This window comes from Molossus molossus, unplaced genomic scaffold (genome assembly GCF_014108415.1).
Source record: "Molossus molossus isolate mMolMol1 unplaced genomic scaffold, mMolMol1.p scaffold_m16_p_12, whole genome shotgun sequence".
Lineage (NCBI taxonomy): Eukaryota > Metazoa > Chordata > Mammalia > Chiroptera > Molossidae > Molossus > Molossus molossus.
The window spans coordinates 101,434,757-101,449,953 of NW_023425347.1; the positions used below are offsets into that span (position 1 = coordinate 101,434,757).

The following is a 15,197-nucleotide window of genomic DNA, read 5'->3' on the forward strand; positions in this document are numbered from 1 at the left end:
CCCCTCGAGAGGTTCAACTATCTAGGTATATGTTCCTAACCCCTTCTCTGCCCCCCGGACCCCCAGAAGGCAGTGGCTTTGTTTTACCCATCTCCCTGTCTCCAGTGCCCAGCCCTGAGCCCTCACGGGTCTGGCCAGGAATGTGGGCTCTTGAAGAGGCCATCGGCCCAGGGACCCCCGCCCTGTGCCCATGAGCCGGGCAGTCCTTGGCCTCCACTGCCCCCCATCAGCCCAGGTCTGGTGCTGGGAGGCAGGCAGGTGGGTGAAAGCTCACTACCTCCTTCCTGCGGGCCAGGGTCTCCACATGGCGGAGTTTGCTCTTGGTCTGCATGTAGATGTCAGCTGCTTGCAGCCCTGCGGGGGGCTTGGGAGCTGGGTAGCCCGGTGGGGGAGGGGGCAGCTGGGTGTCTGGAGGTGGGGGTGGTGGAGGGAAGCTGGGTGGTGGCGGTGGTGGTGTGTTTTTCTCCATCTTGTCCCGGGCCCGGTTCACCTCCGGGCTCAGCATGTCCATGTAGCTCTGTATGTCTGCAGCTCTGGTTCTGGGAGGCCCTGGGGAGGAAGGGGTGGCTGGGTTTGCCAGGTTGCAGGGAGGCTGTCCCCCACAGCTGAGACCCTCCACTGCTCATGAACAACTTGCCAAGGGGTGAGGCAGACTCAGGGGTGCGGCCCAGAATGGCCCCACCCTCAGCCTGGCCCTGCAGCTCTTGGGGAGAGACCATAGGCTCCAGTTTGGAGCGGAGGCACCAGGCGGCTTGGGGCTCCAGGGTGTGCCTGCAGAGCAGAGCCACCCCGGAGGGCGGAGGGGCCGCTTTACATGGCAGATCTGGCAGGGCAGGTGGCAGGAATTTGGATGGCTACACCCTGTCTTTGCAGGGTGCCCTGCCATCTCCGCAGGCCACCACCTGGTGGCATGAAGCAGGTACCACAAGTGGACAGATACCCATGCTAAGGGCATGCTCAGTGTGTGTGCACCCATGTCTGGCTTCTGCTTGAGCATTAGTGCATTTTGTATGTTTGTGAGTACACAGGCTTCTCTGTATTTATGAATGTGAGTGTATTAGTCTGTGGATATGGGTGTGTGTGTGTGAGCACAGCCAGGACATACAGTGGAGAGTTGTGTGCCTGGGTGTAGTGTAGACATGTGCATATATCTGCACAGCTCTGTATGTGTGATTGTGCATTTGTATCTGCATATTGTGTGTACACATGTATGAGTGTGCACTCTTGAGTATGTAAGATCTGGGGAACACTTTGCACATGTGTAAGTAAGGATGCTGTATCATGTGTGGGTGCATGTGGTTTTGTCAGGGGGAGAGTATGTGTGGATATACATGTATGTTGTGACGGGGACACACAAGCATGAGTGTTACCTATTCCCACCAGAACAGCACCCTCTCCTGGTGACCTGCAGAGCCTCCAGCATTAGCAGTGGTCTGGCTCCGGTCTGCTGTCCCTCCTCCCTCTTCCCATCTGGCCCACTCACCGCGTGGGGGACGCTGGCCCTTGACACTGGACTGGTTGGAGGAGCAGGAGTCGTAGTTGGAGAGGGTGCTGGTGGGCGAGCTGAGGTCGAAGTTCAGTGGCTGGACTGACATGGTGGTGTTGGGCGAGGACATGCCCGAGTCAGGCTGCTTGGTCTCCAGCTCGGCAGATGGATCCCGGGACAGCACGCGGTGCTCCAAGCTCTGAGCAGGAGGGGGGCCGTGAGGACAACTAGCCCCAAAGATCAGCACACTCTGGGCCAGAGTCCTGCTCAGGCATGCCCTTGCTGTGTGACCTCTGCTAAGCCACTGCCCTTTCTGGGCTCTCGTCCCCTCACAGGTGGGTCTTACAGGCTAAGATTCCAGCCCAGCCCCCTAGGCAGCAGGACCGTGGGTTTCTGAGAAACTCCTGCTCCTGGTCCCTCCCTGCTCAGAAGGGTTGAGAGACCAATGGAAGAGGGGGCTCCGGGCTAGACCCCAAGGGGAGAACCACCTGGCAGCAGCCTTCTTCATCAATGGGCAGAGGCCCTGGGCCCCAGTGTCTTTGAGGAGGGGCTTGGGCTCTGCAGCTGGTGAGAACGCTGCAGCAGCTGGGGCAGGGGAGGGGTGCAGGCCCCCCAGCCTGCAGGAAGGACCGGTCCCCCATTACCTAGCCAGCGAACTCTGTCCCTCCTGATCTGCTGAGGCGAATCCCAGCACCAGCCCAGTCCCTGCATCCTGACAGGGCCCTTGGGGAGAGTGGGGCCTGGGGTGGCCCAGCTGAACTGAGGCTTCCAAGCCAGCCATCCCCACCACTGTCGGTGCCCCAGCCCAGGGCCCGACCCTCCTGGCATGGGGTGGGCTGGGGTGGGGGCCCTGCTTACGTTGCCCATACTGGCTCTGCTGCCGGCAGCCTGCGCGCTGCCCAAGCCTGCCCCTCCCCGCCTGAGAAGTGTCACAGGCCCCCCGGGAGTGGGCGGCAGGCCCGGCACCAGGTAACAGCTCATTGGCCTGTAATTAGGGGCTCTGCGGGACTCTTTGCCTTTTCTGGGCCAGCATCCTCTGTGGCTGCGATCTGTCACTGTCGCCACCAGGCTTACCCGAGTGAGGGGGCCAGGGCCCCCGCACCCCACACACTTCACGGGGACAGCCTTGCTGCCTGCCCCAGGACCAAGGGGAACCACAGGAGCTGGGATCCAGGGACGGGCAGCTGAAGACGCTCTTTCTTGGCCTATAGCAGTGGGCACCGGGGTGCCAGGCCTGCCCCCTCGGATACCAGAGGTTAGGGACACGGGCTCTGCCTGGGATGCTGACTTCAAATTTTACCTCCTCTTCTCACTAGCTACCTGACCTTGCGCAAGTACCTTCTCTTGTCTGCAGCTGAGTTCCTTCCTTTGTAAATGGGATTCCAGTACCGCCTGCCCCGTTAGGTGGTAACAGTGGTTTTGAAAGTTAGTGAAGTACCGGGGCCTGATGGCCAGCAAAGGCTGCACTTATCAACTCTTAGTATTCATTCGCTGTGAAGACTGGCTGAGACCACATCATACAGCAGGAGGCAGGGCACCTGCCGGGGCAGATTTCAAGGGTAGGTGCTTGTTGCTTATGGTCCCAGCTGCTGTCAGGAGGGGGTGTGGGGCTCTGCCCCCCTGCCCCCTGAGACAGAATCGCATACTCTCAGCTGGCAGGGGTTCACCTCTGGTGCAGAAAGGCCCTTCGCAGTGTTTATCGCTGCTTGTATGCCCTGGTGACGGGGAGCTCACTGTATGCTGACCCAGCTCTCCCTCCGGGTGGCCCTTTCTGGAGAGAATTCCTCCTCAGGTGCAGTTCACTCTCTGCCCCTGGAGCCCTGCTGTGCTCTGGAGTCCCCAGAACCAGGGTGCCCCCATGTGCTCACAGGACAGACAGCGCCCCAGGCAAGGGACCACCCCCCTTCTCTCCTCCAGGCCTCATTTTGCAGCTCCTTTCGTGGCCCGGCTGCCCCTCGGAGTTGGTCAGTGTCCTTCTGATGGCAGCTGTGAGGCCTACCCCTTTCCTCCCTCTTGTCCCTCTCGTCTCAGCTGACGCAGAGCCCTGGACCTGAAGCCATCCACACTCAAGTCCCAGTGGGTGACTTCACGACTGTGTAACCATAAGAAAGTCATTTAAAAAGAGTAACACAGGTTTCTAGCTCCAAAAAGTGAACATGTAGTTTAGTGGTCAAGAGAGGTGGCCCTAGGCCAGGCCACTGGGCTCCAGCATTTACCAGCTGTGTGGCCTTGGATCTCCCTGAGACTCGGTTTACCCAGAAATGGGGACACTAACACTACCTTCCTCAGAGGGTGGTGAGGGCTATACCTGTGGGCTGTGGCCAGCTGGATCAACGGAACTGTCCCCACTGGTACGTCTTGTGCTTGTCCCCCCTTCTTCTCAGGATGACCCTGGTCCTCCTTCTCCTGACCTTTTTGTCCCCACCCTGAGTCCTCAATGGTCAGTGGTCTGGGTTGAAAAGGCATGTGGGGTAATGGCCTAGGGCCCTTCTTCTTCACACCCCTGCACCTCAGCTTCTTCGGTGGCAACAGCGGTAACAAAACCTACCTCTAGAGGACCTGAGGGTGGGGCTAGGGATGAGGTAACGGGGAGCAGTGCCCAGGCCGTACCAGGTTCTCCACTGTGCGCAGGTAGCGGGTGCAGTGGCTGTGGCCATTGTAGTCTGAGAGGTCCGCGGGCGTGTATCCATCGCGGTCGCGGACGTCCAGCTCCGCGCCGTTCACTACCAGGATCTGGCAGCACTGCAGGGGCACGCAGGGGGGTCCCCGCTGCTAGCCCGGACCCCAGTGCCGGGCGGGCTGTGCTGAGAGCGCGCGGCCCGCAGAGGGCTCCGGTCCTCCCGTCCTCCCGCCTAAGGCCCCGCCCCCGGCCCCTCCCCGCCCCCGGCCCCGCCCACCTCCAGCTCGCCGTTCTCCGCGGCGTCGTGCAGCGGGGTCCCGCCCCACAGGTCGGCCGAGATCTCGCCGCCGTGCAGCAGGAGCCAGCTGAGCACTTTGGCGTGGCCGCGGCTCGCGGCAAAGTGCATGGCCGTGGCGCCGTCCTTGTCCTTCTCCGACAGGCTCACGTCGGTGAAGCTCACCTGGGCGGGAGGGGGCGGGGAAAGAGGGGCGGGCTGGGCGCCAGGCCCCTCCTGGCCCCGCCCCCGCCCTGTGCAGGCCCCGCCCCTCCCGGCCTCCGCCCCGCCCCCGAGCTCACCAGCCACACGATGATCGGGCTGTGGCCCATCTGTGCCGCAGCGTGCAGCGGGGTCATGCCGTCGTGGGCGCTCGTGTGCGGGTCCGCGCCGCACTCCTGCACCAGGTACTGCATCACCTCCAGGTGGCCCTCCTGGCACGCCAGGTACAGGGGCGTGGCACCGTTGTTGGTTTGGGCCTTCACTCCCCTGCAAACAGGAAGCACCCACAGAGACTCTCATCACCTGCCCCGCCAAAGCCTTCTTTGGACCCTCGTTACCTTGCGGGGAGCCCTGGAGGACTGGCAGGGTGGGTGGCAGAGGGCCTAGTCACTAGGCCCCACTGTTCCTGACTCCCGCTGGACTCAGGCCTGTGCCAGCCTCCCTCAGGGAGCCCCTCTGGCTTGTCCCCCCACCCCCAGCAGCTTCCTTCCTATAATGCTCCTCTGACTGAGCTCCTCCCTGCCCTCAGTAAACAGCTCACCTTTTCACCAGGGTCTACAGGACATGGCGACTTGGCCGCTCCCTACCTTTTCAGCCACACTGACCCACCGTCACTGTACGTCCCCATACCTGCTGTCTGCTCTCTCTACCTTTGACCATGTCCCCATCCTGTCCAGAATGCCCTTCCCTCCTCCTCGCTCTTTAAGACTCGGTACAAAACCCTCCTCTGAGAGGCCTGCCCTGATTTTCCCAGGCAGGGCAGACCTTTCTTACCTCTGTGCCCCATACTGCCCTGGGCCCACTCCATGGACCACCTGTCATGCCTGGTTGAACGTAACTGATTTTGGCCCCTGCCTCCCCCAGAAGGTTGAGTTCTCAGAGGACAGAGTGGTAGGGTTCCCAGATAAACACAGAATGCCCAGTTAAATCTGAATATCAGATAAGCAACAGATCATTTCTAAAATAGAAGTATATTCCAAATAGTGTATAAGGTATGCTTAGACTAAAACCTGATTTGTTGTTCGTCTGAAGTGTAAATTCACCTGGATGGCCTGGTTGTTAATCTGGCAACCCTATCGGTGGCCACCATCCACTGAGCGCTTCCTGCGCTCTGCTATAGCAGGGGCAGGTTCTCCTTGAACGCCCTAACTCGGGTCCTACTGTCGTTCCCATCTGCAGAGGGGCAGTTGGGACTCAGAGGCTGTGACATGCCCAAGATCACACAGCTGGCTAGTGGCATGTGAGTGCACATACTGCAGCACCAGGTGCACGGCAGGCACACAGAGAACGGAGAGATGGAATGCACTTGGGGCTTGCCTGGGGCCTGGCTGGCACCTGTCACTGCCCCTCATCCCTGTCCCCCAGCTCCCACAGAAGAGTCCTAACTGGGGAACGGAACTAGCCCCATGAAGTGGAGTGTTGCTGGGGAACAGGGAAGCTGGAGGGGGGGGGGGTACTGTGTTTTTCTGAGTGGGTACTGGCCACCCAAGGTGCAGTTACCAGAGTTGGGCACTAGGTGGAGCCACAATCTAGGCCCAGAACCTGGAGCTGCTCACCAATCGCCCCGCTGGTTCTAACCTGGGCTGCATGAGCTTCTGCTCCCCAGGAAGTGCGATTCTTCCTTCAACTTCACTCATCTCTCCGCTGCGTCAATCACATGCTCCACCCCCTCCATCCACGCCCTTCCTCCCTCCCTCCTCCAGTGCCAGACGCCGTGCATCAACACAGGCACCAAGCTGCCCTCCTCTTCCATCTGCTACTCACCCTCTTGTCAGCCCCAACATGACTTGGCCCCTTCCTCTCACTCCCCCACCAACCTCCCAGCTGACTTCTCCCTGTCCCTAAGACCTTGGCCTCTGTCCACTTCCCTGACCCCTGACCCCAGGCCTCTTACGGTGCACCCAGTTCCTGCTCTCTCCTTCCTCCTGGTGTGCGCTGCCCCTCCCTAGACACAGGCTGCCATTGGCTGGGGCTGGTGCTGAGCCCGGTGCTTCACACACGGGGAGGAGTAGGGACCCGGGCTGGCTGCCCTCCGTTACCCCACCAGTGTCAGGGTAGAGTGGTGCCCACCAGGTGCTGCTGACAACGGCACGCACAGCAGACAGGGACCCATGCCTCTCCTCGGGAACACGTTGGCTCCAGGCCACTGGCCTCCACGCCCCAGTGCCAGCGTTGCCCCCACACACCCATTCACATGCTGGTGCGTCAGTAACAGCCGTTTAATATTTCATGACCGACACTCAGTGGCCTGAATTATTCACCCCGTAACCAAGGCACAGAGAGTGCTGGGGTCCTGGGATCGAAGGCTGGAGGGGGCCACCACCCAGGGCCCACTGGACTCTTTCTGGGGCCACATGCACAGCTGGGGGCACCAGAGCTGCCAGGGCCCTGCCCTCCTAGCAACCCCTGCGTGGCAGGTACCCGTGACCCAGGGGTGCCAGGCAGCCTGAGAAGGTCTGAGAAGCTGGCACAGAGCAGGACCCAGGCAGGAGGGGTGGTCGTGCCCATAGCATCCTGCCTGGCCACTGGCTGGCACTCTCGGCTGGTACAGAGTAAGTGCCCAGTAAATGCTTGAGCTCATCACCATCACTATTGGTATTTCAGCCTCTGTACTCATGATCCCCTTTCTGGGGTCACAGCTCCAGCCTGGGAGACCCTGGGACACAGGGTAGACACGCTGCTGGGCCCGGGTGGAAAAGGGGGGTCCTCGCCTTGTTACCATCTTCTGCCTCAACACGGAGGCCAGAAGGACGGGTGCCCCCGTGTTAGAAAACTGGATGAGCGTACAAAAGCACGCGAATGGGTTCAGATGGCAGAGGACTTGGTAGCAGCGGCAGTGACAACTCCGTTCCCAGCTCTGTGATGAGCACTGTTATAACCCAGTAATTCTCCATCCGCTAGAAGAAGGAACCTTTCCTGGGTTCCTTGAACCCGAGTTGTTTTTGCAAAAATTCTTGAAGAGGAAGGTATGCATCAGCCATGACCATGAGCTTAACTAATCAGGAGATGCCAGACGGGACAATGAGGCATTCAAGACTGGGGTCTAATAAATGTTAAGAAATATAAAATAAACAACGAGTACAGCTACTAACTGCTGATATCTGCTTCTGTACACGTAGCTTGCTTGCTCTGCTAAACTCTTGAGTAACCCCTGCCCTATGTAAGCAACCCTCCCCCTGAGCTCGGGGCTGCAGTTCTCCTCTGTGTAGGTTGGCTGCAGTCCCTGCGCAGGTAATAAAGCTCCTAATATTCAAAATTACTTGGTGTCTGAGTGAGGATGACTCTCCTGGGTTACAACAACACGATGCACATTCGCTCATCTTGTCCTTGTAAAATGACCTCATGAAGTAGGCGTTAGCATTGTCCCCCTCTTCCAGATGGGGAAACTGAGGATAAGGTCTCTCAGTGAGAGGGAGGCAGAGAAGGACCGGGGTGTAAGAAGGACCTGGCAGGCCCCTCCACGCTGCGCCAAGATCTGGCCTCTTGTGCACTTGGCTTTTCAAAGCCACCGTGAAGTGGAGGCGGTGTTCAACCATGAGATGTACTCAGAGAGCCCTCAGCACGTGCTGGTACCATGGGTATTTTAGGGTCCCTTCTCCCCGTGCCTCTGTGGGGGGCACTGTTAGCCTGGGGTGTCCGGGCTTCACCAAGCAGGAGTCACTGCCTAGAGGAAGGGGCGGGGTCCCAGGGGACCTCTGGACCCCACCCTGATCCAGCCACAGTGACACCTAGAGGGAAGCACTCTGCTCCCAGCCCCTGCCCTTTGCCCTGGCCTCCGCTCACCCGACTGCAGCTCACTGCACAGGGCCCCGTGAGTTCTTTACCCTCCCGAGCTCAGTGCCCGCACAGGGCAAATGGGCGCGATGATCATTTGGCCTCTGTGCCTCTTGTGAGAAAGCTTTGCAAAGGTGTGTCCCACGGGAAGGCAGCAGGTCACAGGCTGACCTGCCATCTGTCCCCTCACCCATCCCCTGGGCCGAGCTACAGGCCCTGGAGGTGCTCCCGTCCTCCGCTGACTGGCCACGCCCTGACCGGTGCCCCTCCCCCTCCCCCGCACCTGCTCCTCCTGGCTTCCTGAACCAGGTGCACCGGCCTTTGCCGGGCCTCCACCTTCGCCTGGCTGACCTCCAAATGGGGTGCCCAGGGCCTCCTTTTTTAAAAAAAATTTGTTTTCTTTACTGATTTTAGAGAGAGAGGGAAGGCAAGGGAGAGAGAGATAGAAACATCGATGAGAGAGAACATCGATTGTTGGCCTCCACTGGGGATTGGACTCACAACCTGGGTATGTGCCCTGACCAGGGATCGAACCCGTGACCTCTTGGTGCAGGGGTCGATGCTCAATCATTGAGCCACACTGGCCGGGCACCCAGGGCCTCCTTTCTTTCGTTTTTTTTTTTTTATCCTCACCCGAGGACATTTTTCTATTTTTTGTTCAGATAGAGTGGGAGGGAGAGAGAGAGAGGAAGAGAGAGAGAGAAACATTGATGTGAAAGGGACACATCGAGTGGCTGCCACCGGCACAACCAACCAGGGCCAGGGACAAACTACAACCGAGGTACGTGCCCTTAGCGGGAACCGAACCGGTGTCTCTCTGGACCGCAGGCCGACGCTCTAACCGCTGAGCCAAACTGGCTAGGGCTAGGGCCTCCTTTCTAGGTGCACTCTCCCCCTGGTGAGATCATCTACTTCCTGGGCTCAAGGGCCACCTGGACCCGATGCCTGTATCTGTCCAGCTTGGACCTGGAGTCTGCACCCTCCACCCTCCCCCTACCTGTGCCCACTCATCGGCCTGTGCATTGATCGGGCCTCTTGAACTTTACATGCCTCGAGCCGGACAAAACTGGGATTCCGGACCCCAGCCAGGGGGACAGACCGTGGAGGCACACAGTGTAATGCCCGGTAATGAGGTCCGGGGAAAACGAGGCAGGAAGACGGGAGCGAGTGTGCATTGGGGGCGTGTCAGAGGTTGAAGGAGCTCAGGGCAGGCCGCACTGAGGAGCTGGGGCTGACTTGCAGGAGGGAGGGGCTCTGGGGGAGGGGTTCCCGTGGAGGAACAGCCTATGCGAAGGCCGGAGAGCAGCTGGAGGTGGGGGCGAGGGCCAGAGAGAGGAGGGCCTCAGGGCCACGGGAAGGAAGTGGCTTCCCTGCCAGGGACCGGAGACTGTGGCCAGTCCGAAAGGTGCTGAGCGGGACGGGAAAAGGCCAAAGGCCCGGCAGGGAGGGCCATCAGGGCTCCTGTGACCTGACGGGCTCGGACCAGGACTTGCTGGTGGAGGCCCAGGCTGTCCCCACTGAGGGGGGCTTTCTCTACTCCACCAGGTCCCTCCTTTCCCAGAGCCTCCCACAGGTCAGGGTCCCCAATGTAGTTGTGCCAACTCAGGCTCCATGCCAGGCCCTGCTGCCCAGGTGACCTCAGCAAACACCCAGGGCAGACCTGGAGGTGTAACAGAATGAATGAACCCTCACTGCCTATGGCGGAAACAGACGCCCCGGGAGGAGGGGCAGACCCAGGCCCAGGCAGAGCCTCCCGCTTTCTAAGGGGGGCTGAGCCGTGGTCCCTGGGGCTCCCTAAGGGGTGAGCAGCTTGGCTCCCTGCTCGGGTTGGAGGGCTGCCTGAACCCCCCCCAGCTGGGCTGTGGACGCAGCCAGGCTTCATGAAGCTCTGCACCCAGGGAAACGGGGATCCCCGGCAAACATGAGAGGCCCGGAGGGATCGGACCTGAACGGGGGTGGGAGACAGACCCAGAGAGGGGGTGGGTGTGGCCAAGGCCACACGTGAACCAGTGGGACCTCAGCAGGTCAGCTGACCTCTCTGAGACACCCTTTCCTTTTGTTTTTTATCCTCACCCGAGGACATTTCTGCATTTATCTTCAGATAGAGCAGGAGGGAGAGAGGGGGGAACAGAGAGAGAGAAACATCAATGTGAGAGAGACACATCAAGTGGCTGCCACCCACATGACCCCAACCGGGGCTGGGGACAAACTGCAACCAAGGCACGTGCCCTTAGCGGGAACCGAACCCGGGACTTTCGGTCTGCGGGCCGACGCTCACCGCTGAGCCAAACCGGCCAGGGCTGAGACACCCTTTCTCCATCTGTCAGCTCCATGAGGCAGGGCCAGCTGTTTGGTTCACGGGTGTGTGTCCCTGGCGTTTCGGACATGGCCCAGCGCGTTAGTTCAATGGGTCAATCTGTAAGATGGGCTGGTTGTAGCGCCGCTGCCTAGGGAGGCTGCAAGGCTCAGACGGCTGCTTGGTGCCAGGCTGCTGGTAGACACTCAGCAGTAGGAGCCGTTCTGTGTTTACCCTGACTCCTGGCCAGGCACTTCCAATCTCTGTCCTGGGGCGGGGGTGCCCTGGGCAAAGAAGGCACTAGCAGGGAGCTGGAGCTGATAGCATCTTTGGGTAGACTGGTTTTCCCCTTGGCAGGGCCTGAGGCCTCAGGGGAAGGAAGTGCCCAGAGCTTACCCCATCCTCCTCCGCCTTGAAGTGCAGCCAGGGGTCCTGGCGAGCCCAGGGCCTTCCTCCAGCCTCGGAGGGAGCGAGCACGAGGTGGTCCTGGGCCCCGGGACCCTCCGGCAGGGTGGTCAGGAGTTCTGAGCGTGACCTGCTCCTCATGCTTCCCAGGGCCTGGCCGGGAGGGACGACCGTCCCAACCCAGGGCCTGGAACGGCCCCAGCCAGCTCCCGTCAGCCTCTGTGCCTCCAGCTTCGGGGCCCTCTTTCTGCAGAGGGCTCAGAGGGAGGGTCCCCAGGACAGCAGACCCCGAGGTCACCGTGGCAAGGCCTTGGTATCTGGGAGAATTCGACCAATGGACTGGGACAGATTGGAGGAGGAGTGGGGAGTTGGGGGGCGCAGGGAGTTCCTGGGGTCTCAAGTCCCTTCGCACACCTCGAACCACAGCCTGGAATGAGCTGGCCTCCCCTGAGGCTGTGAGCCCTCCTGCTCCGGCAGCTTGTCACTGCCAGGGCCCAAGGCCACCGCAGCCTCCCTGGGTGGGATCAGGTTTCCCACTGACGGGGCTGGGAACCAACCCTTCCTCCCTCACCCGCCCGCCAGGGAGAGCTGAGCCCTCCTGAATAATTCACAGGCTTCACAGCAGGCCGGAGGCTCACGGGAGTGGGGCGCTGCCTCTCCCAGCAGGGCTGCCTGGGTCCCAGATTGTGCCCTGTGGCCGAGGCCAGTTCGAGCCTCTCCCCTCCCCAGTTCCCGGCCTGGGGTCCCCAGGCTTAGGGAGCAGGAGTCACCAACCCCAAATGGGCAGCTAGGCTGGCACTGGTCCACACCTCCTCCACTGGCCGCCTCCCCCCACGTCCCAGCCCCTCCTGCCAGCCTACTCTGGCAGCCACACAAAAGTGCCTCCTTATAGCCAGGACACACACCACTGCTTTGCAGGGGCAGGGATAGGGCACGAGCCCTCTGTCCACCTCCCTGAGATTCATGGTGGCCTCGGGGGCCTCCGCTCACCAGGCCGGGCCATCTGGCCAGAGCAGGCACCAGCCCAATCACGGCCGCACCCAGCGGGGCCTGGCAGGGCAGGGCCCCAGGCCCCGAGGCTGAGAGGCTGTCCAGAGCCTTCCCCAGGCCTAGGTGAGGGGCTCCGGGCCCAGTCTGGGGCCTCCCACCCCTCCTGCCTCAGCTCCTCGTCAGCGTTTCCAGGGCGGCTAGGGGCCCTCCCGGGTCACAGTTTGGGCTAAGTTGGCATCGCCACTAGCCTGGCTTTTTGGTGTGGGAGGGTGGCCAGAGCCCGCCCCTCCCCTCCCCGGACCTCTGTGTCCTCTGCATTAGGTGGGGTGATGGGACAGAAGCATCAGAACCACCTCTGTGGGGGTGGGGCGTGTCACAGGTGCTGCTCCCCAGCCTGAGTCTGAGGCCGGGACTCAGCCCCCGGGGGTGCTGACGGGGCCAGGTCGGGAGCCTGTGATCCAGCGTCTCTGGCTCCTACTCTAAATCCCACTGCCCTTGACTTGGCCCAAACCTCAGCGTGTCCGGAGCAGAGAGTTCACAGGTACCAAGTGGCCCCGGCAGGGACGGCTATGAAAAGAACCCCTGGTCCGAGGAGGGCGGCCTGTCTGCTGGTCTCCCACTAACCAAGCCAGGAACCTCTCGCTGAGCGAGACCACTGCAGGCCGCTGGGGTCTTAGAGATGCCCTACATCCGCGCCAAAGTGCCAGCCACCCTGCCCTGAGCCCATGGGGCCAGCAGCCTCCTGCCTGCTCCCTGGTGGCCAGTGGCCTGGCAGGTGCCCTCGGGGAGAAGCCAGTACATGGAACCTCTCACCTGGTGGCTGCCATCCTTAGGCTGGGCCCTCTGACGCTGCTTATATCCTAGGCACCCACTTGGACTGACAAAGGCCACTGGTCGGAGACCCCATCTGTCAGGTCCCAGGCGCACACCGGTGCCCCAGTCCCCTGGCAGTGTCTGTGCGGCTTCTGCCCCGGACTCCTGTCCCCCCAGCTGCACCTAAGACCTGGCTCCCTGCCTCCCCCAGGACCTGCCCCCGACTCACCTGGGGGGCCCCCAGCCCACTGCTCAGACTGAGGGCCCCTGGGGGTTTGGGAGCCCCAGCGCCTTGGGAGTGGGAATGGGCCGAGGGGCCCCAGGAAACAGGCTGCTCTGTGGACAGCCTGGTGGGTGGGCTGTTGGGGCTAGAGGTGGGGTGGGGATCTGGGCGGGCAGCCCTCTCCCTCCACATTGGATAATTGCCATGGCTTCTCCTCCATCGCCTTCCTGACTCGGGGTCCAGGAGAGGCTCTTGTCACCCCCCCATTTAGATCAGCCTTGCAAATGAGCAGAGCCGGAAATTCTGCTGGAGCTGAGGGGAGCCCACTGCTGCAGGATGAGGAGCACCCCGGGGGGAGCCCGCTGCTGCAGGCCGGCGAGCACCCCGGGGGGAGCCCACTGCTGCAGGATGAGGAGCACCCCAGGGGGAGCCCACTGCTGCGGGCCAGTGAGCACCCCAAAGGGAGCCCGCTGCTGCGGGCCGGCGAGCACCCCAAAGGGAGCCCACTGCTGCAGGCCGGCGAGCACCCCAAAGGGAACCCACTGCTGCGGGCCGGCGAGCACCCCAAAGGGAACCCACTGCTGCGGGCCGGCGAGCACCCCAAAGGGAGCCCGCTGCTGCGGGCCGGCGAGCACCCCAAAGGGAGCCCGCTGCTGCGGGCCGGCGAGCACCCCAAAGGGAACCCGCTGCTGCGGGCCGGCGAGCACCCCAAAGGGAACCCACTGCTGCAGGATGAGGAGCACCCCAAAGGGAGCCCACTGCTGCAGGCCGGCGAGCACCCCAAAGGGAGCCCGCTGCTGCGGGCCGGCGAGCACCCCAAAGGGAGCCCGCTGCTGCGGGCCGGCGAGCACCCCGGGGGGAGCCCGCTGCTGCGGGCCGGCGAGCACCCCGGGGGGAGCAGGTGATTTGGGGCTGGATGCCCAGTGCTTGCGGGGCTCTGGGACAAACAGCAGCGAGCCTGCCAGGAGGGAGAACCCTCAGCTTGGTAGGAGCTGTCTCTGGCCCCAGGAGCGGCCACTCCCCAAGAACGCTGGAGAGGCGGGGTAGACTTCAAGCATCCCCCAGCCCTGGCCGGCCCCCCCAGAGAGCCCGCAGAGGGGTGTCCTTACTCAGGGTGGTGCCCGATGAGAAGCCTCAGGGAGGGGAAGTCTCCTTTGGCGGCAGCATAGTGGACGGGCAGGGCGCCCGTGTCTGTGGCTATGGTGGGATCCCCACCACCGTGACGCAGCAGCCAGTCCACCACCTCAGGGTGGCCGAAGCGGGCGGCCAGGTGCAGGACTGTGGCACCAGAATTGTCTTTGTCCTGTGGAAGGAGAGCCTGTTAGTCTTAAAGTCTTGTCCTGCTCCCATCTCGGGCTCAGTCCACTTCCTGCCTCCCGCTGGCCATGGGCCCCTAACTGGTCCTCTTCGAGCGTCACTCCGTAAGTGGCACCACCAAGCCATCCCCGGTGGGCTTTCTGAGAACTGCAGTGGTGACTGAAATGCCCACACATAGTAGGCTTTCGGGACGTGGCACCCTTGTCCCAGCAGGAGTTCCAGCGTCTGGCCAAGACCCGCGCCCGACACCGGGTGCTCAGGGAAACCTGAATCAGTGAGCGAGAGCTGCTGGGCCAGGAAGGGTGGGCTGCTGGGGCTGCACCAGGTTGGCATCAGGACTGTGGGGGCACCTTCTGCATCCGATCCTTGCCTCCTGCCCCTCCCCAGGTGTCTCGTGGGAAGGGCCTCCGGACTCCTGCTCTTCCCCCAGCCCAAGCTCGGTGAAGAGGACTCCTCTGCCCCAGCCCACGGGCTGCCGTCAGCCAGGAAAACAGGCTGCCTGAGCGGCGGTGGACAGGGCCTGGGCACTCAGCCGATGGTGGCAGACCCTCGCCGGCACCCAGAGGCGGCGGGACAATGGTCCTGAGTGCCGAATACGTCCTCATGAACAGCCAGGTGTGCGTGTCTGCTGCGGAGGGCGAAGTGGGGTGCTGCCCACGTGCCCTGGGTGAGGAGGACAATGATACCCAGCAGTCGGGACTCAGAGGCTGGCCGGCCGGTTTGGGAGAGTGGGCAGGGGTTCTAGACCAGAACGGGCGCCCAGCACACGGGGCGGCA

General features: G+C 62.0%; 1 protein-coding gene across 3 annotated transcripts in view; it reads right to left on the bottom strand.

Moving 5' to 3' along the window:
- The window catches only part of ESPN (espin), a 30,118-nt gene that overhangs the window by 12,574 nt on the left and 2,347 nt on the right, over window positions 1-15,197 (bottom strand). For all 3 annotated transcript variants that reach the window (XM_036257510.1, XM_036257512.1, XM_036257511.1), the window contains exons 2-7: window positions 14,213-14,406; window positions 4,683-4,869; window positions 4,384-4,566; window positions 4,097-4,228; window positions 1,484-1,685; window positions 278-549 (exon numbers count right to left, since the gene is read on the bottom strand). In XM_036257510.1, coding sequence (XP_036113403.1) covers window positions 278-549; window positions 1,484-1,685; window positions 4,097-4,228; window positions 4,384-4,566; window positions 4,683-4,869; window positions 14,213-14,406 — 1,170 coding nt within the window. The remainder of the gene's footprint in view (window positions 1-277; window positions 550-1,483; window positions 1,686-4,096; window positions 4,229-4,383; window positions 4,567-4,682; window positions 4,870-14,212; window positions 14,407-15,197) is intronic.